The sequence below is a fragment of the Euwallacea similis genome, chromosome 1 (assembly GCF_039881205.1).
Source record: "Euwallacea similis isolate ESF13 chromosome 1, ESF131.1, whole genome shotgun sequence".
NCBI classification, from domain to species: domain Eukaryota; kingdom Metazoa; phylum Arthropoda; class Insecta; order Coleoptera; family Curculionidae; genus Euwallacea; species Euwallacea similis.
In genome coordinates, this window is record NC_089609.1 from 9,927,509 (window position 1) to 9,954,839 (window position 27,331).

Here is a 27,331-nt window from a genome sequence, read left to right on the forward strand (position 1 = left end):
AATTAACCAAAACTTTGTTTTGAGTTCTTTTATTTTACGGCGGCGTATTTCGCTCTGATCCTTCAAGATAAAATTCCTAAATTGCTTGAGCTTGTTTTTGAATCTGAAAGATAATCGAAGTCTTATGATGCAATTTCGGGTGTTTAAATCGCACTAAAAATTCTTTATGATTGGATTCACATTTTTTGTATAAACTTCGTAGTAAATAACGCGTTCTGTTCAATGAGCACTCGCTTATTGATAACAACAGGGTTTCCACATTGGTTTTCACGAGTGTACACTTAATACGTTCACCGACGCAAGTTTATTACCTTTCAGATTCTTATTCTTCGAAGCCGTAAACCTAAATACTCCACATAACTGTCTTACGTATTTTGAGCAATGTCTTCATATTATAAGTATTGGGATCATAGAATGGGTTAAAAGAAAAATTGGTCTATTTCAAATAACACTTTAAAGTTAATGTGATATACTATGCTTCGGATGTTAAAATTATGCTTTTTTATATAGAACATGTGATTTTTTGAATTTGCTTTTCATTAACTTTGATTTGCATGTAGAAGTTCTTATGCGATTTTTGCTTACAATCCTGCATGAAGGTGTAGGTAAGTTACCAAATTTCACATAAAAAAAATTTTGTTACCCAAAAACGAGCTTGCTTACTCCAGTGTGGAAGCTTCTGGTGGAAAACTCAATTTTGATCTTTCTCTGAAAATTGCTTGTGGCTCAGTGACTGTTCAGATCAATTACAATGAAACAAAATTTTGAAAGAAAATCTTATAATTAAATGCCACTGATTTTGACAAATCTTTTTATTTTATTACACCAAAATGGGCTTACCTACGCCAATGCGATTACGGCCACTAAAAGCCCATATTTTCTTTTATTTTCTCTGAGAATTTCATATGGATTTAATGTAAATTTTGCAAGAAAAGTTACGTTGATTGCAACGATTCTTAGGGTTTTAGGAGAGAAAAGTTCAGTCTCTGAGTTCAGATTATTGAATTTGAAGGAAAAGTTTGAAACTGCTTCCTATAGAGTTAAAGATTAAGAAAATAAAAATTAATTTTAGGTTTGTGCGTATCTGTGTTTAAATAAAAATTTATTACGTAGCTAGCAATATTTTTTCATTGCCGCTATACGTAGCCAGTCATTTAAAAAATAATTATTTGATCGCACACCTATTTTTCAGAGGCGTATTAAGGAATTATTAGAAGGGCAATGGCAAGAGTTTCATTCTCTCTGTTCTAAAATTGAAGGGCCCATGGAAGTATGTTGCACAACTGATTTTAAAATGAGTTTTAAAATTCTTCAGATATAAACATAGATTTACTACTCAATTAAATGTCACTGATTTTGACAAATTATTTTATTTCATTATACTAAAACGAACTCACTTACGTCAATACGATTATGGCCATTAAAAAGCCCACCTTTTCTTCTATTTTCTCTGAGAATTCATGTAGATGCGATGTAAATTTTCTAAGAAACGCCATGTTACTGATTGTGACGATTCTTAGGGTTTTATTACGGTGAAATGGTCGTGCTACGCCAGTGCTGTTATGTTTATTAAAAAGTCCCTAATTCATACAGACTAGTGACGTTTCAGATGAAGGCCAATTAAATAAACTTCTGGGTGTAAATATTACAAAAAAAAAGGTATAATACTGGGTTAGACTCTTGCATATTCATGTATAGATATAGCTATTTTTATGGGTTTCCGTGTAAAATGAAACACAGGACGAAGACGTAGATAAATTATATGTAATTTTTATAATAATTAGCTAGACGTTGAAATTAGAAAAACACAAAAGAACCGCAAAGCACGAAGTCGGCAATACATTTTCTAATTTACTCGGTCTAATGGTTTATTTTTTCAAGCACGAAATTTGTTCAGAAACATGGAATTATCACCTCACTACCTCACTAAACCAAGGTAATTTCCATCCTGTTTTAATATTCATAATTACCTCTTCTGTTGCATTTACCGGAATAATTGCTTTCGACTTTACGTTGTAAAATCTCGCCGTAAAATAGCGATTTTTTAACTGTTCTTTCCAGGTCAGCGACGGGGGCCAAAAAAAAAGAAAACACATTTTTTTTCAACCCAATTAACAATATTTATTACGTTTGTTTCTCAGCTTCGTCCACGGGTAATTGCAGACAAATTTAACTTATTTCTTTGGCGTATGTATTTTTCCCGCTGGTCACCGCTGACATTCGAGAAATAAATGACCATGCTTATATACCCATAACTCTATATAAATTATGTCCCCTGGAATTGTCAACTGACATTAACTGGCCGTTTAATAATACGCTGAATACGTTTACTGGGCAAAGAAATTAAAGGAAAAATGCGGTGGTTGGTTGTGTTTTCTCTCTTTTGAGTTTTGAGAAAGATTACCAGACCTGGAGAGAATTCTAGGCATTTTTAAGGCCATTAACTTATTACCTGTTTGGGGACAAAACAAGAAAGCTTAATGCGGTTAAAATTAATTATAAAAGAATCGATAATGCGAGTAAAGTTTTTAGCTTAATCCTATAATTTTAGCTGAAGAGACGCAAATTAAGCCACTTTGGTAATCGCTTTTTAAGTGAAGGTTTGTTTTTTATTACAAGTACGAGGAACACATAATTTTCTGGATGCTACGAGTAGCCTTCAGCTTTTACCTTCGTTCCAGATATGCTCTTGTTCAGCAACTATGGTTTCATCATCTGACCATAAAATCTCTTCCGTTGAAGCAGCCAAGTTATAGCATTCGAAGGAGTTGAAGTCTAAACTGCGTCGAAAATCCATTTTCTTACATCTAAAAACAAAAAGAATTAAAAGTCAGTAAAGATGAGGAAGTTACGGCAGTAGGAATTGGAAGCATGTAATAGTAATATGACTAAGGGCCAACAGGTCAAAGCTCTGCCTGTACCCGGAAGATAAGTTCCCTTTGAGTTAAAGAAGCAAGCCAACAATGTAAGTTTATTTCATAATTTTTATGGGAAATAACCTCTTCTCAAAATTATCAGGACATTGAATTTTGTTACAAGAAAAGAAATTTTTGAAAATTCTAACTATGCACAATGACCTTGTACGCCAATGAATTTTCCACAGAATCGTAAAATAGATATTGGGTATAAACTGTAAAATTTACAGCCTGATCGGCCAAGAACCAGTGCGTGGCAGAGCCGTATTTAATGACTTGGTAGTAAAACACAATTAAAATATCTGATAAAAAAAGAAATTTAAAAAAATTATAATTACGCTAATAGAACTTCTATTCCAATGAGTTCCTGGGAGAATAATTTAACAGATATTGGGTATAAGTAGTAAAATTAGAACGTGCTTGGTGAACAGCAAAGAAGAAACAGTGGTGTCACAGACCCGCATTTGACGACTTGATAAAACATAATTACAATAATATCTTAACACACAGGAAAAATATTGAAAAATTGCAATTTAATTAGATGTCCTACATCAATGAATTTTCAGAAGAATGATCAATTAGATATTGAATATAAATAGTAAAATTTGCAACTTGCTTTGTCAAGAGATAATGATGTGGCAGACCTGCAACGGATGACTTGATAAAGCACAATTAATACAGTCAAAATAATCGACTTAATATTGGGAATAAACAGCAAAAGTTGTAATTTAATTGATCAAGAAACAGTGACGTTCTAGAAACTTCAGAAGGTAGTAGTGAATACTCAGAAAAACTTTACTGTGGATATTGGAAATTATTCAAATAAACCTGAATTTTTTAACTTAGTCGCATATTTTATAATACTTCAGAAACTGAACTAACTCGAACTAACTTGTATTTCTTTTAAAAACAAGAATATCTCGTGTCTCCATCTGTTACTTAGTTGCTCAAGTTCGTTAGCATTATGATAAAATATCGATACGAAATAAAAGAGATCTTCTAAAAGTAAATTGGGAAAGTTTTGAAATTCTATGTATAGATAGAAGATGGCGACTGCAGAGCTGGAAATTCTTTTCCTGTAATCCTGCTAAAGGGGATGTTCCGAGTTTAGGGATGGTAGTTTAATCACTAAACAAATTTCACCTGCAGGATTAAATTTTACTTTATGTTGCGAATTATTCTGATACTTCAACCATTAACTGAAAACTTTTCTTTCGAACATAATTAATTTGCATAATTCAACAAGCAACTTTGAAGAAAGTTTCAAAAGGCTCCTTATTCATTAGTTCTTACACTTAGAGCTGGAAATTATGAGCTAAGTTACAGTTGAGAGTTACATTAACCGAGACATTAACCTTTCAAGCGTTACGCCAAAAGGATTATTCTGTGTCTCTGGCGAATAAAACATCTGATTCTGCAGTTGTCTCTGACTTCGCAGGGGGCAACTAATTTTAGATACGAGGAACAAAGATGAACCTTGGCAAAATTCAAATAATAGAGAGAGGGGGAGAGAGGTCTGTGACCTCAGGAGTTCAGATTTTTTTCTGGTTAACTTAATTCTTAAAATCTGATTTTCATATTTTTAGGATTTAGCTCACTCTAAAGGGAAATTTGCGGGGGGCATTATAATAAAACAGTCTAGCGTCGGGACGGAATTCCCGACGCTATTTTAAGGCGTCTGCTGGCGTCGGGACGTAAGTTCGACTGCGTCGCCAATGTTTATTTTTAAGCAGTTTTGTAAATATATCGCAGAGGAAACAGACAGCTGAAACGATCTCCGAAAACAATTGATCTGTCAATGGAGAAGAGATATTGCCGTTAATGAGTATCAGCACAAACGCTTAACGAGCTCTTTCTCACATAAGGCTGCTTTACATAAAAATTCCAGATCGATGGCTCGCCCTTTATGTGAGCTCCTATCATTTCTGCCTCGAGGTATACGAGTACCCACTTGAGATAAAAAGCCTCTTCTCTCACCTGAACTAAAAGCATCCGCAAACAATTCGGCATATACACGAAGAAAACAGCTGCACGTTTCCATTTATAAATTTGTGAATAATGAATGTGGCCTTTCTTCGGGTTCTTTACCGTTTGCCATATCCAGAAAGTTTGTCAGATGTACATTTTAAATTTGCTTTGACATTGTCAGCAAATTTATTGATGGGAAAAAGTGCGGATTTATGGAATTGTATCAGGGTTTTAGGAGAGATAAGTTCGGGCTCTAATATCTGTAGGCTTGTTCAGACTATTGAATTTCAACGAAAAGTTTAAAAACCCTTTCTAAACAGCTTAAAAAATGGAAAATATGAAATAATTTTATGCTTTTCTGTGCGTGTGTGTAAATAAAATTTTGTAACGTAGTTAGCAGTATTTTTTCACTGCCAGGATGGGTAGACAGTCATTTGATTTCCAAAACTGTGTTCAAAAATCAGCTTCAGATCATCCGCTTTTCCGCATTCTTTTGTTTTTTGAAAAAAACGGTACTTAAGAAATACTTATTTAGTCGCATATCTATCTTTCAGAAACGTACTAACGAAGTACAAACAGGGTAGTGGCAAAATCCCTCTGTTCAAAAATTGAGGGGTCCTTGGAAATATGCTGTGCCACTGATTTTAAAACTATATAGTTTTAAAATTTCTTAAGATAAATTTAGATTTAATACTGAATTATAGCAAAAAACAGAAACGACTTAAAGGAAGTTTTAAGCAACGATCATTTGCAGGAGTTTACTAACATCCAAAAATTGTATAGGACTCTATACCAAATTGAAAAAAATAATTGAAAAAATGATCATTAATTTCCTCCAGTGTAACTCAAAAATCATAGTCATGTCAAGGAACATTTTAATCTAGCAAAAACCTAATAATTTCAATCGGTATCTATGCATTTAGATGGCTTCGAAATTTATCCCAGTATGTACTCGTTTTGTTTTTGAAAATTTAATCTCTCGTTTCAAAATTTGTAGCAGATCTCACATGGCAATACGTTATCAGCAGTGGCATAGTTCGCTTCTAAAAGCTGTTGTGAAAATCAAACTGTTGTTTTATATGTATACACTTACATTAGCTTGTGGTACAGCTCTCCATTTCTAGGAATTTGACCTTACTTTTCAAGCATAGTAAGGAATTACTGTAAAAATTAGTGGCGTTCTTCACTTCTAAAGATTTTTTTAACATTTTTAAAATCAAGTTGTTTTGTATGAAGTTTATTAATGGTTTTGAAGATGAAGTGAGTAATGAAACTTCATACCTTAATTCTCTGAAAAAGTCAGCGCCGTAGTTTGCTTCAGAAAATGTTTACCAATTTTCGGCATTCAGACGATTGCACGTGTATACACGCTTCATGCTTTGGGGATCTAGTTTAGTAACCCTCTGGTTTTTAGGACATATGGCTCTTCAGAAGCAATAGCGGAACTTTAAGTTGTGGATTTATAAAAAAGTAATTTTCCCTAAAAAGCCTTATGGGAAAATCCGAAACCTCTAAAGCTTTTATGATAAATACCTACCGTTACTGCGATCAGTACTCTCCACAAAATCATTGGAAATAGAAAATGTTGTTTCTCTGCAAGGTTACTTACATGCAGCTTGGTCTGTAACTTCAACTCCGCCACTTATCGTTTTAATCGGGTTCATTATTTAGAAAATTAGCCCCCGAACCGGAACACAACAAACCTATTTACCCGGATAAAGCCCATCTGAAACCCTGGATTTCGGTAATCTACTTTCTTGATTCTAGATTACGATCTCTCCAGTTTTCGAAATTGGGGATGGAGGTTCAGGAAAGAGTTTAGCTAAGGGTTGGTTAAATTTATTTTACTCAAAAGTTAATTTAACGAGCGTAATATATGGCAAAAGTTATGGGGCGAAAGTGTTAAAAAGGGAGAGGAAGAGATTTTTCGTCTCGAGTCCTTTGACACCAATTTTTAATAATTATTTTTGGAAGGAAAATTTAATTCTCTCGTTTAGTTTTCATGTAAATGAGTTGGTAATGAAACTATTAATATTAAACGTAGTGCCTCTCCGAAACGAGGCTCTTACAACTTCCTTAACGAACTTCTGAATCCTCAAACAGAATGGAATTTGATTTTCTCTATTACGTAATACGGCGAAATTTCCTTAAGAAAATTGTCTTCATTTTCTTCAAGAATCTAAGTAGATAACTTCTAGTTAAGTAGAGTAATTCAGTCGAGGAGAGGCATACAGGGATTGCCATTTTATTCAACTTCTGAATCTTATTAAAGTTATGAAAAAAATTAATTGATATGCCCAGAATGCTCATGCTTTTCTGATAATAGTAAAGGAGGATTTCCAAGCTGAAAAACTTTGTAAAAGTCAGTGGTGTAATTATTTTTAGGAGCGCCAAATAAGTTTTGAACAGGAAGATATTATTTAGTTATTTATTTTAAACTAATTGAAATTAGCGTGTATGCTTCTAACTTTCCATTAATATTTCCAGAAATTTGAGTTATTGTAAAAGTATTTTGATGGCCAAAAATGGTAAATTTGTGGGGTAACCAAAAAATGTCGTTTTGTCCTTATTTTAGAAGCCAACATTAGTGCGTCACTGAATTTCCAGCAACAGTTTGTTAAATTTAAAAACGTAAAAAGGAATTTCGAGCTTAGAAATAATTTAAATCCAGCGGTGTAACAAATTTCTAGGAAGGCCAAACGATTTTGAATAAAAAAATTAAATGGGTTTTCGAGACAAGAATTTTCACAAAATCAGAGGCATACGTGTCTTGAATGCCAAACAGTTTGTATAAGAATTTTTAAGCAAAATTCCAGTATTAAGCCCCATGAAAAGCGAATTCAGATCGCAATGAGGTCATGCACATTCGAAATGATAAAATTCCTGCAACAAGGGTTTGTCGATGCTGCTATAATCTCTCCGCGTGTTTGGGCGACTGATGGTAATTACAACAGCAGGATATAAAACAATGTTGTGTTGTTTGCAGCGAGAGATACAAAAGGGCCGAGAGCCGCACATTCTGCACAAAAGCCCCGCACATGAAAGGATTTTCATGTCTTTTTGATTAGAAAAAAATTTTCGTTGAGAATATTAATCAAAGTCTTGACGCACGCGTTCCTCGGCAGGTTTACATCCGAAATATTATCACCCCAAATATTGTCTAATCTCTCTGTGTAGTGAACGTGATTTATCGCAAAGAAAAAAAATAAACCCAAGACACATTCACCGGATATGAAGAGACGAAACATCTGCGAGGGTGAGGGAACGCGCCATGGTCGATGAACCTTAAAAGGGAATAGAGTACACCCGAAGACAGCTTCAATTAATAAGAGTTTTCCATTGAGGACATTTTCTCCATTATTCTAGCCACTTCTAACTGGAAAAAAAGTGGATCAAAATTCATGCCTTTACGGTTAGATATTAAACCTGTCTAAAGTACGTTTGTTTAAATAGAACATCCTGTATATTACCAAATGCGCCGAAAGGCAATTAAATTCCCTTTGAAACAATGTTCCATGTTCCCGTACCTGAACCACTATATTTTAGAGATAAATGCTGTTTTGCGTATCGCCTCTAACTGTTGGGGATTATTTTGGGATTTTATCGAAGGCGGCTTTAGATCGCCAGAAGAGTTGAAAACAATTGAATATTCGTTTGCTGGCTTATGTTGTATCGAAGATCTCTCGGACGAGCTAAAAATGATGGTCAACCTGCAATTCCCTAATTCAGTTTTAACAATTTGAGTAACTGGCCAGGTCGAAAATGAATGTATTATTCAAGATGGTTATGCAACAATCTGCTTATATCCTTTTATTCTATTTAGCATAGGGTTTCACACATAAGTAGGGGTGGACTATTCCCTAATTATTTCCAGTTAAAATTAATTGAAACGGGCAAATATTGAATAATAATAATAATAACAATAGCAACAAAACTGTAGTCTAAAGCTTGAAAATGTGTTGATGTAGACGATAGCCGCTTGAAAAATTTACTTCGGTTAAATGTTAGGAATTTTCAAGATCTAGACGAGCCTCTTAAATCAAATAAAGATGTTATTGGTTTTGTTAAATAAAGTATTTTATGTCCAACTAAACAATTTACGCAAGAATTGAAACATTTTTGAGCAAATATTACACAAATATCCATAAAACTTTGAATACCAAATGACGTGGAATCGAAACGGGTGAATTGACATGACAGATTTCGTCCTGCATTATCATATATATTGGTTCCTGGTTTAGCGGTTTTATATCAGTATGCTGAATTTTCCCTTATTGGAGAAGGAGATGCAGGTCAAGGAATGTCGCGGTTTTGCATTGAATATTAGAGGGTGTTGAGCTTCGAAAATTTATGATATTGATTATGTACATATTTGACCATACAGTGGAATCAGCAAAAAGGATATCGAAGTAGAGAGAATGTCATGTTGAATCTAAGAATTTTTAACGCTCATTTGTTTGCTTCAGAACCATATTTGAAATGTCGAACACCGCTGGTCGAAACAGTTGACAATAGGCTTATAGCAGCAATGCAAAACCTTGCCAACTACGTTCAAAATTATTTTCACATTGAACGCTAATATTACTTTCTTTTTTTACTAAAACCTTAAGTGTTATTGCTTTTAGGAATTATTTGAATTAATGGAGGACGCACCAGCTCAATTATTATAGCTTTACCACTAAAAATTTACATTTTCAAATCATATTGATATATCAAACTTAAGGTTACGAAAGGGCCATTTTAAGGTCGCTTTGCATAATGCTCGGTCTATAGAACGGATCCCCTTGATCCCTTTTATGGAGTGTTGCATATTCCTCGGCTTAATAATACTTGAGGCACAATGTTCTTTTAACAGTGCCGGCAGATGGAAGCCATACGTTCACGTGAAAGGTGAGAGTCTATTAGACTTCGAAATGCGATTATGTGGAACTGGAGAGGCATTATTTGAGTATGGAACTAAGTTGATGCTCGGAAAATATCGTGGAAAGTTGAAAACTCGAAATTTGAAAGGGACAAAAAGAGGACGTTTTGGAGCGAGTTTAGGAGGGTATTTAGTTCAAAATATTATGTCGTAATGTAGGAAATTGGACAGCAGGACACAAAGATGAAAAAAAATCTCCGCCGTAATTCTCATCGGCGTAAAAATGGGGTAAGTTTAATGATATATAGCTTAAAATATTACGTCACAATATCCAAAATTAGGGAAAAACCGAAAAACGAAAAAAACCTTCGCAATAATAACCATAAAATCTTTAAAAAATTTGGAAAATCTCTAGCAGAACAGTAAATGTTATCAATGCAGTCAAAAGAGACAACAAATTGAATCAGGAGAAACTAAATTATACACACCAAAAACTTGAAAGTGAAATTAAAAACCTACCAAAATAGCATATTCTTCCATTACTGGCACCCCTTATAAAACACCAAAAACCTCACTTCTCCCACACAAGCAAGCCCGCACGTGCCACTGTGTTCGCGGGAGGTACGACTCGGAACAACCCCGATCGCGTTTTGCCAGTATCCAGGCCGTTGAGACTGTCGCTTGGATGCTAAAGCCAGAGGCGTAGGCGCAGGTGAGCGAGGAGATTAAGTAGGAAGTTAATTAGCCGCTCTTCCGTTCGATGTGAATGACATCTCCTTTCCGGGAAATAACGTAATTTAGAGAGTGTCGTGCCATCACTGTCATTGGCGACGCCTCTGGAGAAGAACGAATACTCCCTGGGCAGCTATTTAATTTAAAAGAGTGAATTTTTTGTTTTTGATTGGTTTTCTCGCCCCCCAAACCGCCTTCGCTGCTTCTTAACGCCAGATATATTTAACAGTTCATTCTCGCCGCTAATTATAGACCGAAAAGCCGGATTTTTTAGTCGTTTTTACTATCCGAGTTCGTTATCCAGAACGGGGTGTCACGGCCTGTCTTCAAGGGATGACGTATGGCCCGGTAAAACGTGCCTAAGTGATAAGACAAAGCACTCACGTCCGCCTAGAAATAGACTCTCGTTTACCGGCTTTTTTCCCCTACATCTAGTTCGTGCTAGGGATATGGAGCTACTATTAATTTGGCTTGGGAACCCGGTGAAAAAACGTATAATAATAGTTACAAAATGCTTCAAAAATTATATGCCTACGTTGACGGCCATATTGGCAGCTGCGTATTTTTTGTTAGAAGATTTTATAATCATGTATGACTACAAATAATTTAAATTGAATTTAGGTAGCCGATTTGAACAAAATAGCTCGAACGTGGAGTAATTTGAAATCAGGGTATTTTCTATTATTTAGTAAACGAAACTGACCTAAAGTAGTCCGAACGGGCTGTGATAATCCGAACATGAAAAATATAAAAGAACCTGAAGTAAGCAATGCAAACAAGTAACTCGGGCTGATTTCTTGAAATCTGCAGTAATCGAAAACGTACTGAAGTAATCCAAACTGACAAGAGTTGTTTGCTTTTCTAGGTTCTTAGGAAGAAAACTTCACAAAGTTTCTACATTTTAAAACGCTTCCAATGCGATTACTATGATTAGCAGTATACTTTCAAACTCCTGACACATCCATTATCGTAAAACCCCAAAGAGAGAGTTCAAAATGGAAAACAATTCGAATAACAATTAACCGAAAGGTGGAAATAGCGTTTAAAAGAGTTTCGCATCAGTGTGGAAATCAGGGCCATGCGCGTGTTTCCTGACTGCCAACTTGGGAAAAGTGGCAAAGCTCCAGTTTCCAGAGAAACTCTGGATGAGTCGGGTGCGCGAGAATTCCGGGAGTTCGTGGCGAGTTTCCCGCCTAAATATTCACTGTGTGATTTTACTGGTAAAAGCCACTTTCGATGCGAGAAGTTTTTTGAGACACCAAAGGTTTTGAGTTTGAAAGAAACTTTTCTCTTTAATTGAAAATCCTTATTAGTAAGGCTTTTTTCCAACTTTGCAGGAAATTGCTTGCTGGCAGTGGCAAAAACCGACAGGAAACCGCTTTCCCAAAGACGGAAATTCATTCCTTTGGCCTTCGGTTGGGTATTTAATCAAGGGAGAATTTCCTGATTGGAAGAATGAACGGTTGAATTGACAATAATTAAGCTCAAAGAGCAAGAGAACGTTTTTATGTGTTGAATTTAAATAGAAGCAAAAATCCTTTGTGCAGTTAAGTGGATGCCACTGCCATTGATCGGTCTGAAAATATTATTGAAAACCCTTTTATCTTAAAAATTAGTTATACCTAGGAAAAATGCATGAGGAAGTTGAAAGAAACTGGAACATAAATATGTATCTTAGGTATATCACATAATATCTCTATTTTTTTTTGTTTCGATTAGTTGCCGAATAATAGAAGAATTAGTAAGAGCAAATTCTCATTGCTTTTTAAAAGAAATTTTGACATGATTCTATTAGACCCTGAAACCTCGCTTTTTCCATTGGATACTCGGTATATTATTAAATATTGTGAATCTACTGGACTAAAGAAATAATTCCTTGACGCACTTTCCTACAGCTATTGATATCGGTTTTTGAGTAATTCGGGCCTAAATGGGGTCATGTTTTCGCCGCTATTTTTGGTGTGTTTTTAAATATTAGAACATTACTTTTCAAGTAGAACACCCTGTATATTATGCAATTTTTCTATATTTGCATCTTTTAGTTTATAATTTCATCTTTCTTAATTTTCAAGTTACTTAAGAATTAATAAGAACACGTTATCGGTGTGTTTTAAAAGTTTTTGACGTGATTCTTTTTAAGTCTTTAAAACTTGAGTTTTTCCCAATGTATACTCTGTATATTATTTGTTTCATTTGAATCTATAAGGCATAAGGAATAATTCCTTAATATACTGTGCTACAGTCATTTTCATCGGTTTTTGACTAATTTTTCACTATGTTCGGGATGTAAACATTTTGATTTTTTATATGGAGTAACTTGTGTATTGTGTGACTTTTTTAATTCTCTTCTCACCAGGGTTACTTCACTTGTAGAAGTTTCTACATTTATTTCCTTTGATTTTTGCGAAATATGAGTATTAATAAAAGCACGTTGTGCTATAAACTCGGTTAATATCATAGACCTATCAAGCACAAAAAACACTTCCATACGCTTTCCAATAGCTATCTTAATTGGTTTTCGAGTAATTTAAGCCTTGTTGAGATCATTATATGCATAAAAATTATAGAAAACAATTTTCTCTTCATTTGAGACGCTAAAACTCTACTTTTTCATATACAACATCCTGTATATTAAGAAATTTTTTAGATTTCTATTTATTTGGGTAAATTTACCATCACAAATCCCTATACCTATCTCTCTCAGCTTTCGCGTAATGCAACTATTAAGCCGTGCACAATTTTAATACTTTTTATAGGAAGTTTTCGACTTGATTCTCTTTGATCCATAAGAACTCAATTTTTTCCATTGAACACTTTATACAGGTTATTCTATTATATACCGACATACGTTGACCATGAATTCTACGTTGAAAAATAACCCTAGTCTGCTATATAAACTATGGTGAAAAGATATTTCGTTACAGAAATACAAGGTGTTGAAATAAAATTTAAAAAAACTCAAAAACTCAATTATCTTCAAAACTGTTTTAGATGTTGTAATAAAATTTGGGCGGTGTTAATAAAAACGTAAGCCGAATATTTTGTCTTGCAAAATAATTTTTCAATATTATTAGTGGTTCGCGTAGTGCAACGCCTCTGAGTATTTTTAAAGAAAAAAAATACGCAATTGATTTTTCCATACATAAATTACTTAAAAAAATGTTTTTCTTTAATTCTTTGTTCCATTCTGAAGGAAATAGCTCCCTTGAAATTTTATCGTACGACGCTTCATTTTTGAGGAAAAACATAAATATTGTTGTTATGCACCACATTACACTGTTAAGAAAATATTCTCATAAGGAATAATTTTACGGGCTAGAAAACTTAAAATCAATGTTATAATAAACTTTTATTTTTAAATAATTAATAAAATTAATAGGTCCATAAAAATTGCTCAAAATGGTCTCTATTGTTTCTGATGCAGTTCTTGGGTTTTTAAAATTTTATTTCTCATCCTGTATTTCTGTGACAAATAATTTTTGGAATTTATCTATACAGCAAACTACGCTTATTTTTCGACGTGGTCGACTCATGGTTAACATATAGCGGTTTACTTCTGGGGCACTGTATATTACCAAACGTGATAAATCTACTCAAGCCATAGAAATCCCCATTCCTACTTATTTCTTGGGTATTGCGAGGATCCTCTATGAGGAATTTCATTACTTTAGAAAAACGGTAGAAAAACGTGTCCCTCAGACGCAAATTTATCCAGAAACCTAATATCCTTCTTTCATCTACATGTTCTCCCTCTTTTGGTAATATCTCGACTGCAGAGAAAGGAAAACAATTTACTATAAAAAAAACCTTTGCCGTCTCAATACGATTTTCATTCGAGGCATGCCATCAAAACAACACCAAATGTTACCATGAAAATGAATTTGAAAATGCTATTAGCACTTTTAAGCTTTTTATCAGTGAACTCTATAGCAAAGTGTTGTGATTTGGACGATCTCTTCAATTCTAAAGAAATAAGCATCGAGGAGGCTCTATCTAGAGCTGACGTTGCTTTCCGGGGTGTTAATACGCCCCTAAAAGACTCAAACTCCAAGGATTTTACCACCTACTTTGATTTAATCACTGTGTATAAAGGAGAGGGCCTCTTGAAGGATTGGAGGAAACTTAATAATTACTTTAGGTAAGTGTCTTGCGGAGTAATTTCTGAGCTCTAATAATGCAGAGGTATGTGGAGAAATTCTGATAGAAGAACCCTCAGTCTTTGCACAATAAACCGGAAAGCTTTGTGGGGAGAAATTCCCAGTTATTTGTTCAAAGTTGAAAACTAGTTGGGATGTCTGAAACGACTGATGTTAATGGGGATCGAAACCGATCTGCCTTGAAATTAAACTTTATGTAGAGGAAATATTCAAAATGGTTTACTATGGATCATTTTTCAGGGAAATCAACGTGACGTTTCTGACGAGCAGTAATCCGGAATGCCGGCCTGGAAATGATGTGCCCAGGGACTACATCGTCTTTGCGAGTTTAATAGAACAGGAGATCCGGGCTGGATCAGTGGCCAAATGGGACGAAAATGCGGATCTCAGGGTCTGGCAGGCCTTGGGTAAGGGCTGAAATTGCAAAAGTGGTCCGCAATTAGAATGGATATAGTAATCCAAATCTCTTGATTTTTACCATTTCTTCTGTTTGTTTCTTAATATACAAAGTGTCTCAATATAGTGCTATAAATTCAACCACATATTTATATATACTGCGTGACATAGAAAAGAGAACACCCCGTAAAAATGGTTTAATTTAAATAATTTTTGGTATGCATGTTTGTTTATATGTATAGCAGAAACGATCAAAATTTCACTCATATTTATCTACGTATTTACGAGTTATTCGGAATTTTAGGTTTTTTTTAAATATAAAAATTGCAATAAAATATCAACAATACAACTGGAAAATAACATTTATTGGAGTGTAGTGTGCTTAGAAACTGCGTAGAGATATGCCTAGAACCAGAATAGAGCGAAATTTTCATCAATTGAGCGAGTTTGAGAGGGGTCGAATAGTGGGTCTACGAGAGGCTGGTCTGTCATTTAGGGAAATCGCCACTAGATTGAACCGTAGTGTAAACACTATAGTGAGATGCTGTCAGGGATGGTTCGAAGAAGGGCAAACAGGCAGAAGAACAGGTACTGGACGACCTCGAAGAACTACAGAACGCCAAGATCGCCGACTCCGAATTATGGCCCTAAGAGATAGGTTCGTCTCGTCGAGGACGCTGGCGGATCAGTGGTTCGCTGAGTATGGAAGGCCCATTGGGATACGAACCATTTATCGCCGCATAAGAAGTTTTGGATTGATTTCCTACCGTCCCTATCTCGTGTTACCCCTCACATTAAATCATCGTCAAAATCGACTACAGTGGTGCCAAGAACGGATACATTGGACTCTGGAATGGGATAATATCGTGTTTAGTGACGAATCCAGATTCTGTTTCGGTATGCATGATAGTCGGGCAAGAATACGAAGGAGACGGGGTGAAAGATGGGATCCTCAGTTTGCAATACAGAGGCATGTCCATCAGACTGTTGGGGTAATGATTTGGGGTGCCATTGCATATGGTAGCAGGTCACCTTTAGTTTTCGTCAGAGGCAGTATGACAGCCCAGCGATACATCCAAGAAGTCCTGGAACCTCATCTTGTGCCTTATCTGGAAACTCTTGTTGATCCAGTTTTCCAACAAGACAATGCACGACCACATGTGGCTAGAGTGACTATGGACTTCTTCCAACAAAATGCAGTCAATTTGCTACCTTGGCCACCTCGATCTCCAGACCTCTCACCGATCGAACATGTATGGGATATTATAGGTAGAAGGTTGCATAATTTACCCCATCCCCCGCAAACCCTAGCGATGCTGTGTCATGCTGTCCAGTTAGCCTGGAATGAGATCCCCCAAGAGGACATCAATCACCTCATTAGATCCATGCCTAGACGTGTACAGGAATGTATAAGACACCGCGGAGGACCGACAAATTATTAAATTTTTTTTAGTTTTTAACAATTAAATTTGTTCAACTTTTTAATGAAGTATTTGTTTTGGCGTAAACAACATGCATACCAAAAATTATTTAAATCAAATCATTTTTACGGGGTGTTCTCTTTTCTATGTCACGCAGTGTACATTTGAACCTTAAAATATGACGAAAACTTCATATAAACGTATATCGAAAGGCGCTCCGTTGTCGATATACAGGGTGTGAAAGGTTGATCCCTGAGGATGTTTTTTTATTAATATTTTTTCAGGGGCGGGTAATACAAGGGAGTAAAAAGTATCTAAACTTTTTTGTACTTAACTTTATTGGCGATTTTATAGCAAAAATATAAAATTTGAAGATTTTTAAATAAAAAATATATTCTTGTTGAATGTCGAAATCTCCACCAATTTTCGAGAAAATGGAGGTTTAACAAATCAGTGGATACTATGTTTTACTAAATAAACATCAGATTTAAAACCCCTTTTTAGTCATTCTTTTTAACAATAATTGCAATTAAACACTGTTCCGATAACAATGAAAAACCACCAGACTTTATTAATAAATGTTGTATTATGTATATGTTTGTATTATGTATATGTATGTAATATGTATATATTATTAATAAATGTATAATTTCTGTATATGTACAGAAATGTGAAAAATATTTTTTTGTTTAATTTCAAGGTCATTTGGGCTTTAAATCTGACCTTTATTTAATAAAACATAGTATCTACCGATTTATTAAATCTCAATTTTCTTGAAAACTCTTGAAGATTTCGATTTTCAACGAAAGTATCGTTTTTATCTAATAACTTTCAAATTTAATATTTCTCCTATAAAATCATCAGTAAAGTTAAGTATAAAAAATGTAAGTACTTCTTAAGCACTATCCTCCTCTATAAACGGCCCCTGGAAAAATGTGCCAATTTCTTTAAAGAGAGACTCATAAAATGTAAAAAAAGTTTTAACATAGTACAAACTTTCATTCATTTATTTCGAAACGTTTCTAAAATGTTAAGAAAAAAAACATCTTCAGGAACTATTCTTTCACACCCTGTATAAAGAAAACGAAGCGCCTTTTGATATATGTTTTTATGAAGATTTCGTCATATTTTAGGATCTATAATATGTAATCGAATTTATGGCACTATATCAGAGATACCTTGTATTTTGGGATGTAATCTTACGAACACATCTATTAATTACAAGAAATAGTTATTCTCTCGTACGTTTCTCTTATGGTTTTAATCAGCTTTAGAGTAATTTAAAGTTTCATGCTTTGGAGAATTGATTTCACTTAGTTTGCAACGTCAAAATTACAGTTTTTCTATAGAATACCTAATGTATTATGTATTTTCATCGTTTTCTATTCATTAGGAAACTGACTTTCTTTAAGTCGAAAAAACTCTATTTTTCCATCAAACTCCTTGCAAATTATTGATTATTGTCAAACTACCAATCACAAGGATCAAATCGTTTATACACTTTTCCATAGGTGTACAAATTCAGAAAATTATATTGTCTGCGTTTTGGATATAATTACTCCACTTTTTCATGTGTAAAATTCTGTATACTAATAATGTTTTTAAATTTGGCATTTATTAGAGTAAATTTACCCACAGAAATTTCTCAAAAAGTCCTGGAAAGTCCATATTTTCCACGACATGCTCTGTATATTGTTGAGTATTATGAATTTATCACTGACAAGAAACACATTTTTTTATATAGTTATCTATATCCATATCTATCGGTTTTCAAGTAATTTGGATCTCCACGAGGACCATGTCTTTAAAAATTGAAAAATTTATATTGCCTGCGATATGCGTATACATACTCTACTTTTCATATGAAATACCCTATGTATTATGAAAAATTATGGATTTGTCACATATTAAGGTAAATATACCTATAGAAGTTTTTGTCTCTATATCTGTTAGTTTTAGAGTAATAACGGAATTAATAAGAGAAAGTTTTCAATGCTTTCTAATCAAAATTTTCCTCCAGGAAATTTGATTCTTTCCAAAAGAATTCCTTTTATAATATTGAGTATTAGAAGGTCTATTACAAAGGTCAATTTCTCAAAACACATTTCTCCGGCTGTCTACCGGTTTTCGAGTAATTAGAGCTTCAATGAAATCATGTTTTCAAAATTACTATTCCTATATTTGGGACACTAGAACTCCAAATTCTCTACATTCCGCAAATTTATCACGTGTTTCTCGGAGATTCCAGACCGTTACTTGATATATCCAGTTCTTAATTAGAACCCGAATCACTCAATTAAAAGGATAACTCAACTCGATTTCTAAATTGTAAGATACTAGGCTCACATAAGGTTTTGTTTGTAAAAATCACTCAGTTCACAAATTTTGCGTTAAATTTTGCCGCAATCGAAGCATTAAATGATGTTCGGAATTAATTAAAATTGTCATGTGTTGTATGCAATTGCCAGTAGGAATACCATTCATTTCGGCTTTGACACGTTGTGGGGCAGATTAAAGTTTCAATATACGCAAACCATTAAATTAAAACAGTGTTTTGTATTGAATAAAATTGGGCACATGCGACAAGCATTAATTAAAGTCATGTTTCCGAAATTATGCTAAAATTATTGTAACTGTAATGGAACATTTTAGAAATTTTCACTTCCTTAGAGATATTTAAGCGGATTATCATTATCTAGCAACTCAACCCTTTTTATCTCTTCCAATAGAATTAACGAGTTTTTAAAAGAACTCTCTAATTAGTAGAATTTCGTTTTAAATTATCCCTTTTTATCGCTACTAAATTATAGTATAAAATGGAATTTTCCTTGTCGACAGGTTGGAGTAGATGGAGTGACTGGTCAGCATGCAGTGTGTCTTGTTCAGCAGGAATTCAGCAAAGAACCCGCCACTGTTTACACACCAAATGCTCAGGATTTAACATTCAGCAGCGACATTGCAATCTATTCAGGTAAGCCGGGGATTTCCCATTTGATTTCGGATAGAAACGAGAGGCTTGATTGGGTGTTTGTAGTTTGAGACAAAAAGTTCTAAATTCCAACTAAAACCATCACGTTCGTACTTGAAAAACGTAAAAGTTTCAGTGACAGAACTTGAGCAATATTGGGCAATTCATCACTGTGAATCGAACTAAGGAAGAAGAAAAATGTTTGTCGGGTTTCCAGGTCTGAGATCGTCTAATGTGCCTAATAGATTGGATTGATGAATCGGGTCTTGGATAAAAAAGAGCGTCCTGGAATAGGAGAAAGCAGAGTGATTGAGTCTGGGGGTTCCATTACAATGCAGCAGGAATTTGCGGGGATTGGAACGATCCATAACTTATATCCTGAACCCAATGTAGAACTTTAATATACTTTACTATATCTTACAGACCGATGAGGAACAGGAGTATTTTAAGAAACAATAATTATTTGTTTATCAGAGCGAAGGAAGTCAGGGATTTTTTCAACTTTTATTTTTTTAATCTACGCCAATGGAATTTTATTAAAACATACAGTTTTAATAGTGAGCCAGAGGAGGTATCAAATATTTTTTTGCTTAGTTCTGAATTAAATGAAATCCTTAACTTTATATGACAACTTAATACATACACCAATGCTCCTTGAATTTACGTGTAAAACATCTACAGGACTATTTGTTATAAAAATAGGAAACTTACTCGTGTCCCAGTGGCGGTGCCAATTTTCTCTTGCGTCAATAACTTAATTTTTTTTTATTTCAATAGTTTGAGAAATACAAAATTTGGAAAAAATACTTCTATGTTTATTATCTTTAGGTATATGCGTAGAGCATTCGTAGGAGTGCTGGTAAAAAAATATTCAATTGTTTGGAAAGGTCTCAGTAGCAGAGATAATTGATTTAGTTTATTTTGTTAAGAGCATCTTTATTTATTTATTTTACGTAGTAAAAAATAAACATCTATACCTACTATTTTCAAGTACACATAGAGTATTTATAGAAGTATCTGTAAAAAATTGAATTGTTCAAAAAGATTGTAGTGAAAGAACCAATTTTTTCCATGGTTTTATAAATAATTATAAATCTAACAATCTACCAATTAAAAAAAGGTAACCTACGTTAATATGTTCATGAATACTCTTAAAATATTTGGAGCACTACATGTTAAGAAATATTTTATTGCTTAATAAAACTCCAGTGGCGGTACTAAATTATTTTTCAGACTGCAAATAAGTTTCAATAAGTTTTAATAGTTTTTTTTTTGGGAAAGAATCTACGTCAATGGTGTTAATGATACAGTACATTTAAAGTATGCATAGGAGTATTATTTCCGAAAAAATATTCATTTATTTTAAAAAATCCTATGCCAGTATTAATTTTTTGTAATTTTTGGTTTAAATAATTAAAAGTTTAACAATGTTAAGCTTTATAAAACGGAATCTAGTTCAATGTGTTTATGTGTCTTTATGGATTATTTACTGGGAGGAATAATGAAAAATGATTTACCTAGCAGAATTCCAAGGCGCTACTAAATTTTTTTAAGGTGTAATAAGATAGAACCAGAACTACGCCAATGTATCTAGTATCCAGGTTTGTATGTTTCTTATAGCAGGTACTTCACTAGAGACACACAGAAAATTACAGGTTTATTGATAATCCCTCCTACGTCAATGATATTTCTCCGAAAGAAATATATAAAATTTGTTCCACAAATTCGCCTCTTGAGAAAAACGCTGGATTCGTTGCTATCAAAGCTCAACCAAGGCACTAGAGAATATTAACTACCATTCCTCTCTTTATTCGCACCATTTAACTTTGTCTCATAAAGCCGTTGAATATCGGCCGTGTTCTTTTCCAGCTGTAACGACACAGTGACCCCACTCGACTCGAAAGAGGGCAAGTTCTTCCATCCCTCGAGGGATCGTTGGCAAGCTGTTCCAGACCGACCGACAGCATGGCGTCTGACGCCGAATTCTTACATCTGGATACCCGCATCCATGCTCTTTCCAGACGAAAAGTGTCGGAATATTCCCAGGGAATTTTCTTTGGCATTAACAACCCGACTCCCCAACGTAAGTTTAGTATAAAGCTGAATAAAAATTAATGGATTTTTTGTTTGAGAATTATTAATCTTTCTTATCATGGAGTATCCAGGAATTCAATTACGTCCTTCTAGGTCATTTGTATTGCGCGTTTCGGGGACGTTTTGCTCGTTTATGGAATAAATTTCCAGGGCCGGGGCCGGGCTCATCATTTTTATGTGAATAGACGTATATTAGACTTAATTAGGTGGGGAAAATTCAGCGATAGGTTTAAGTGTAAGTGAGTGAATATGCGATATGTCATTGGCGTATTACAATGTTTTACACCCAGTAATTTTCCAACATTGTTTCCCCTATATATTTGGTTAGGATTATTATCTCAAAATTGCGTACTCCAAACTATGAAAACTTTTGTTAATTAGGGAATTAGCCGGCTATTTGGAGAAATTAACTGAGTTCGAGATATTGAGAACATAGATACGGGGATCTGAGAAACTTAAAATACCCTTTGAACAAGGTGACTTCAGCAGTTTTTCAAGAATTATAAGAGGAATTTGGGTTACTTGTTCTTTCAATCACAGGATATTTTGATGAGCACGCCTCTGGTTTCTTGTAAAATTAACAAGGAAACTTGGAAAATATCGTACCTCAAATTAATTTGAAACTCAGCAGCATAGGTACTACACTAGTAAAAAGTAAAAACATTGATAAGGATATATCATGATCATGGGAAGGTTACATGTAAACTTCTTTAAGTCCGGGGTGCGGTATTCAGACTGTTAAACTGAACACTCGGTCTCTCAAAATTTCCGTAAGTTTTCCAAGTTTAACATGGTTAAGGCAATTCATTTTTAATAGAGTAAAAAAAATTATAAAATCGATTTTATAAATTTGTTATTCTATTCTCCATATTGTTAAAGTGAACCTCATCTTATTATCAGTGATGGATTTCGACAGCAAGTTTGATTGAATGTCCGAATATATACCCGCCACTGTCTTTATCATTATCAAAAAGAAGTAATTCTTATGACATCACAAAATGTTACGTTATAAGGTCTGAACTTATATAAAAGAAAAAGGACATAACGATTTTACCTTCACTATAATATGAAAAAAAATTTGGGGCAAATTAAAAAAAAAAACATATTGCTGCTTTTTTCGAGTACCTATAGCTTTTATTTTAGAGAATAAAGAAAACAGTATTAAACCTAGTAATATGTGAAGCAATGGCATGAACTCTGCCAAAAGGCATGCGTCATCCTCTTGTTAGATCCCGAGGCATAAGTTCGGGCAAATCGTCCAGCTAGATATGTATTTATTTATTTTCATTAAAAAGAGATCATTTCAATTGACATTTAATCCAAAATATTACGATTTAGATATAAAAAAATCTGAATTTAGACGAACGAAAAAAACATGAAGTTACTACGTTCACCATAATGTCAAGAAAATTTAATTATATTCGAAATAGTTTCTATTTAACGCCTTGTTGGGTGTTTATTATTTTAATTTAATTTTTGGGAAAAAAACACCATGGTTTCTGTCAAGTAGACTACCATCCTACAATCAATGGAGGACCTAACAAGTCAGTTCCGCTAAAAGAACTAACTTAAATTCAATTCTCCTCTACTCTCTATATGGAAATGAGCAAACAAAATAATTCAATTGAAATTAGAGGCAGCAAAACCTCCCTTATTGTTTCCATAAGGGGCTGCAAGGCAATACGTTTTCAATGTTGCAAGACTCGTTATTCACCCCACACACGTATAAGGGATACTGTGACCAGATTAAATTCCTCCTATTCTTTCGTTTGTCAAGACATTAAGTCAAATTGTCTTTCCAAAGTCGTAATGGAATTTTAGTTCCAAACTATAACGGAACTTTGAATCAATCTAAGGAATTTCATCTATCTGGCACCTCGTTAAAATCTTTGTTTATCACGAGAGATTTCCATTCGAACGAGGTCTTTCTTACTTCCATTCCGAACAACGCATGAAATTTCATATTCAATTTGTGCCAGATATCTAGTATTTAATGCCCTTTACGGAGGCACAAATGGGCAGTACAGCAGTCGGGACAGATGTTTTCAACAATAGATAAGGCCAAAATGGAACTAGATATGTGTACAATGAGCTGAGGACAAGCGTGTATCGATTAACACACACCGAACGGCGGATTCATTAATATGATTTTTCGGCTTTGCTCATGGTGAAAAGGTTAGTCTAGGGCGAAGGTAATTTGATAAATTACTTTCCAACTATGTAAGAATTTTGTTTTAAGGATGGCATGGAAGCTATGGAAACTCTGACGATTCTCACAGTTCAGGTTATTTATAATGCAGAAAACATCTACTAAGAATTGACAAAAATGTACAAAAATTCTATGTATTGATTGGTTAAGAATTTGAGAGTGCATGCTTCATTTCAAATTCTGCAGGAGACCCCTAGATACTAAATTCATATAAAAATCAGTAGCGTAGATTACCTTTGTTTGAAATACATTTGGATGTCTCAGCATTATCTAGTATGCGATTGCATTGATTTTTAGAATTTAAGCGTTTGTTGCACGCTCTTTTTAGGGACATAAAAGATATTTCTGCAGTGAATTCGAGAAAATATTGCAGACGTATTTTGCCTTTTATGGTTGTGATAGGTTTGTGAAAATCAGAGTTTATAGGAATCAAATTAGGAATATAGTTTGATATGTTTGTGTGATTTTGGAAGATCAGGTTCTCCATTTTAAAAACAGGAAAAAAAATTCAACTTTTAAAAAAATAAAAAATTCGTTAGGTATTTATGCATTTTCATGGTTTCAAAACTTGGGTCAGTACGAATCTATTCTTTGGACATTTAATCGTCTAAACTATAAGAAAAGCCATTATTTGATGTATTGTATTAATTATTAAATTTGATCTATTACGTTCGTACCTAGCAATTTAGACCTAATCTTAAAAGATAATAGTAAAGCCTCAAACTGTGGATTCATAAAAAATGAATGGTATAGTTCCCTTGTAAAGAGTGTTAGAAAATGTTCAAAATCAAACTATTGCTTTTGATGAAATTTCATAGATTTGAAAATCTGATCCACTACGCCTTTGGGTTATAAAAGATTTTTTTAAATAAAAATAAAATGAAATAAAATAATTTTCTTTAATTCTTTTAGACCTTTTATTAATGTAAATAGGATACTCCTGTGAGTTTTTATAGGAATTTTGCCGATTTTTCAGGGATGAGCGAAAGAATTTGATTCGAAAAGAAGTGGAGTACTTAGCCCCAAAAATTGATAAACATTTTAAGAATCACATTAATTTTGATCCAGTTTTATGGTTTCACAATCTACCCTAGTTTTCCTATGGATTTTTGGAAAAATTTTTTATTAGCTTTCAGGGAAAAACATCTTAAGTTCAATAGTTGCAATAAAATAAGTAGCGTAGTTTGTCTCTAAGTATTGCTATTAATTTTGAAAAATAATTTTCTTTAAATTCTTAGACTGTCAAAGGCATGCGCCTCTTATTTTTTATCGAATTTCTCTGATATATCAGGAGTGAAAAATAGCATGTTTCTCCAAATCATTGCAAAAGCAGTGATGTAATACGTTTTCTAAAATTGATAGAAAATTTTGAAAATCAGATTCATTTTCATGCTGTTTCATAGCTTCAAAGCCTGATTCACTATACCTTTGAGCTTTGGCAAAAAATTGCTTCCGTTCCAGGATTTAAAAAAATATATCGGACGTTAAATCTTTGTAAAAATCAGTGGTGTTGATTGACTCTAATAGTCGCTAAAATGTTTAAAATCAAGAAGATTATTTTACAAACTTCGTAGGAAGTCGGACTTCAACTTTATGAAATAAATCAGTCGTATAGTTAATATCTTAAATTTCAATCATTGTCATTACTAAATGAGGTAAGAGAAAAGTGTTTCATATGTTTTCTTTGGAAAAGTGGTGCCCACGTCCATCAATAACTTTTCCAGAAATATTTCCATCCCTCAATCTTCAATTGAAAGCCTATTTATCCTGGATATTAATGACCATACACCTCAAAGATATCGGTTCTATTGAAAAGTCCAGAGATTAATGGATCCTAAATATCCTGCAATTGACATTTTTTCCAGACAACCTTGGGAACGATATTCAGCCTTCGATCCCGCTCCAAACAGCACATTTACATGTCCTTAGAAGCAGTTGGAGCTGACTTGAAACTGATTCATGCAGCTGAGAGTGGCACTGATGTAGTCAGGATACCTGCCGGACTCGATGATGCTGGATGGCATCAAATTGCCTTCAGGTAATGAAAAATTCTTAAGGGTCATTAAATCAAAGGATTTCGTAGTCCCTCGAAATCTTCAAGACAAAATTGCCAATGTTTGCATGTATCGGCCCTAAGGGATTTTATGTTAAAAAAAAGGTTTTTAGTGTTCGAGATGACAGTATCCTGGATGTTTTTGTGGACTGTGAGTGGGTCAGGACTGAGATCTTATTGGCTCATTCCCTGGAAGTACCAGATGACTGTGATATTATTGTAGGATATTTGTTTTCGGTGAGTTGATTTTTCAAAGTTTAAAAATGGTTAAAATGGGGAATTTGTAGGGGGATATAGAACAACTTTCCATAATCAAAAACGGGCATTCGGCTAAGCTTCAATGCTCTAGCACCCCCACACCAATCGAAGATCCAGAGGTGCGTTACACAAGCGAGGGATTCAAGTTGTTTGCCCAGAAAAATGTGGTTAAAAGCAGGAAACATCGTTATTAACAAGAAATTTTCTCAAGTTCTGGAAGGAGTCCCAGACACAAATTGAATGTAAAGAAGGACTAATTAAAGTTTTACGATGTAAATAAGATTTCGCACGAAGAGTGGAAGAGGCAAATTGGAGAATCTAATTACAGATACTGGGGCTGAATTTGCTTTAGTGGCTCTGTTTTACGTCTTAAAAATACAATGTAGACAATAAAGTGTAACGATAGCTTTAAGTAACCGCGCAAATGTATCTTATTGCCATGATTGATAAGTCTGATACTATTTTTGCTTTGCAAAAGCCTGAAAACCCCAGTTAAGTTATTGAGTGTTTGTCTTATTCATAAGCACTAAACCAGTGTACCAATGTAAAGAAATAGACCAAGCTTTTTAGGGATTTCTTCAAAATTACTGAGTATAAAAATTGTATTAAATTTTGACAATAAATGTTTTGAGAATGTGGTGAATAATAATCGATACTTATTTTCTTTTTCTCTACAGGGCGTTTCAAATTTGACTTTCACCATTGGGATCTCGGAATCTAAGGGAGATATGAAGAAGTTTAAATAGGGGCTAAAGTGCGTAATTTAGGGCTTGACTAAATGCCGTTTTCAATATTTGAAGTTTTCTCGTAATTCCGAAGGTATTAAAAAAAAAATTGAAGATTTCGTTTTCATTTTTTTTAGCATTATTTGACAAAGAAATTCGAAACCACAAGCACATTTTCATTGTCACTCTTTCTAAGCTACACGATGTCATTTTCAAATTTGCAATCCGACTGTTTTTCTGTCGAAAAATCAAATATGGCGCCTATAAGAAAATATAAAGTTGATGGTGGTAGTCGAAAGACGAAACGTCAGATGGCAAATCTGGAAACGTCATCGTCTCATTGAGAAAAAGCGGCAATGAAATTCCTTGTTAAATAACGCTAAAAAATAAAAACGGAATCTCCAATTTTGATTTTTTTTCGGATATATTCGGAAGTACTTGAAAAATTCAAATTTTAAACACAGTATTTAGTCAAGCGCTAAATAACGCAGTTTTACTCTGACTTAAACTTCTTTGTATCTCCTTTAGTATCCGAGATCCCATTGGTGAGGGTCGAATTTGAAATGTCCTCTAT

At 34.0% G+C, this 27,331-nt stretch overlaps 2 protein-coding genes across 4 annotated transcripts in view; one reads left to right on the forward strand and one right to left on the reverse strand.

The window, feature by feature from the left end:
* The window catches only part of rols (rolling pebbles), a 57,913-nt gene extending 47,547 nt beyond the window's left edge, over nt 1-10,366 (reverse strand). For both annotated transcript variants that reach the window (XM_066390966.1, XM_066390958.1), the window contains exons 1-2: nt 10,264-10,366; nt 2,671-2,807 (exon numbers count right to left, since the gene is read on the reverse strand). In XM_066390966.1, the coding sequence (XP_066247063.1) occupies nt 2,671-2,797 (127 nt within the window). In that variant the 5' untranslated portion in view covers nt 2,798-2,807; nt 10,264-10,366. The remainder of the gene's footprint in view (nt 1-2,670; nt 2,808-10,263) is intronic.
* Nucleotides 10,367-11,609: 1,243 nt separating this feature from the next.
* Nucleotides 11,610-26,682, forward strand: LOC136409527 (uncharacterized). Of its 2 annotated transcripts, none has more exons than XM_066391107.1 (8): nt 11,610-11,696; nt 14,315-14,614; nt 14,874-15,040; nt 19,289-19,421; nt 21,288-21,501; nt 25,587-25,759; nt 25,888-26,011; nt 26,062-26,682. In XM_066391107.1, exons 2-8 carry the CDS (start codon nt 14,346-14,348, stop codon nt 26,224-26,226), a joined length of 1,245 nt encoding a protein of 414 aa, XP_066247204.1. In that variant the 5' UTR covers nt 11,610-11,696; nt 14,315-14,345; the 3' UTR covers nt 26,227-26,682. The 2 variants fall into 2 exon arrangements, with proteins under 2 accessions (XP_066247204.1, XP_066247196.1); XM_066391099.1 differs by having other exon boundaries at nt 11,619-11,740.
* The last annotated feature ends 649 nt before the right edge of the window (nt 26,683-27,331 follow it).

What these genes read in the sequence shown, in the direction of transcription:
- LOC136409527 (XM_066391099.1), top strand. Translation starts at nt 11,622, where the DNA reads ATGAGTCGGGTGCGCGAGAATTCCGGGAGTTCGTGGCGAGTTTCCCGC. An exon ending in CGACATTGCAATCTATTCAG is followed by an intron (nt 19,422 to 21,287) that starts GTAAGCCGGGGA and finishes GTTCTTTTCCAG; the next exon opens with CTGTAACGACACAGTGACCC. An exon ending in TAACAACCCGACTCCCCAAC is followed by an intron (nt 21,502 to 25,586) that starts GTAAGTTTAGTA and finishes CATTTTTTCCAG; the next exon opens with ACAACCTTGGGAACGATATT.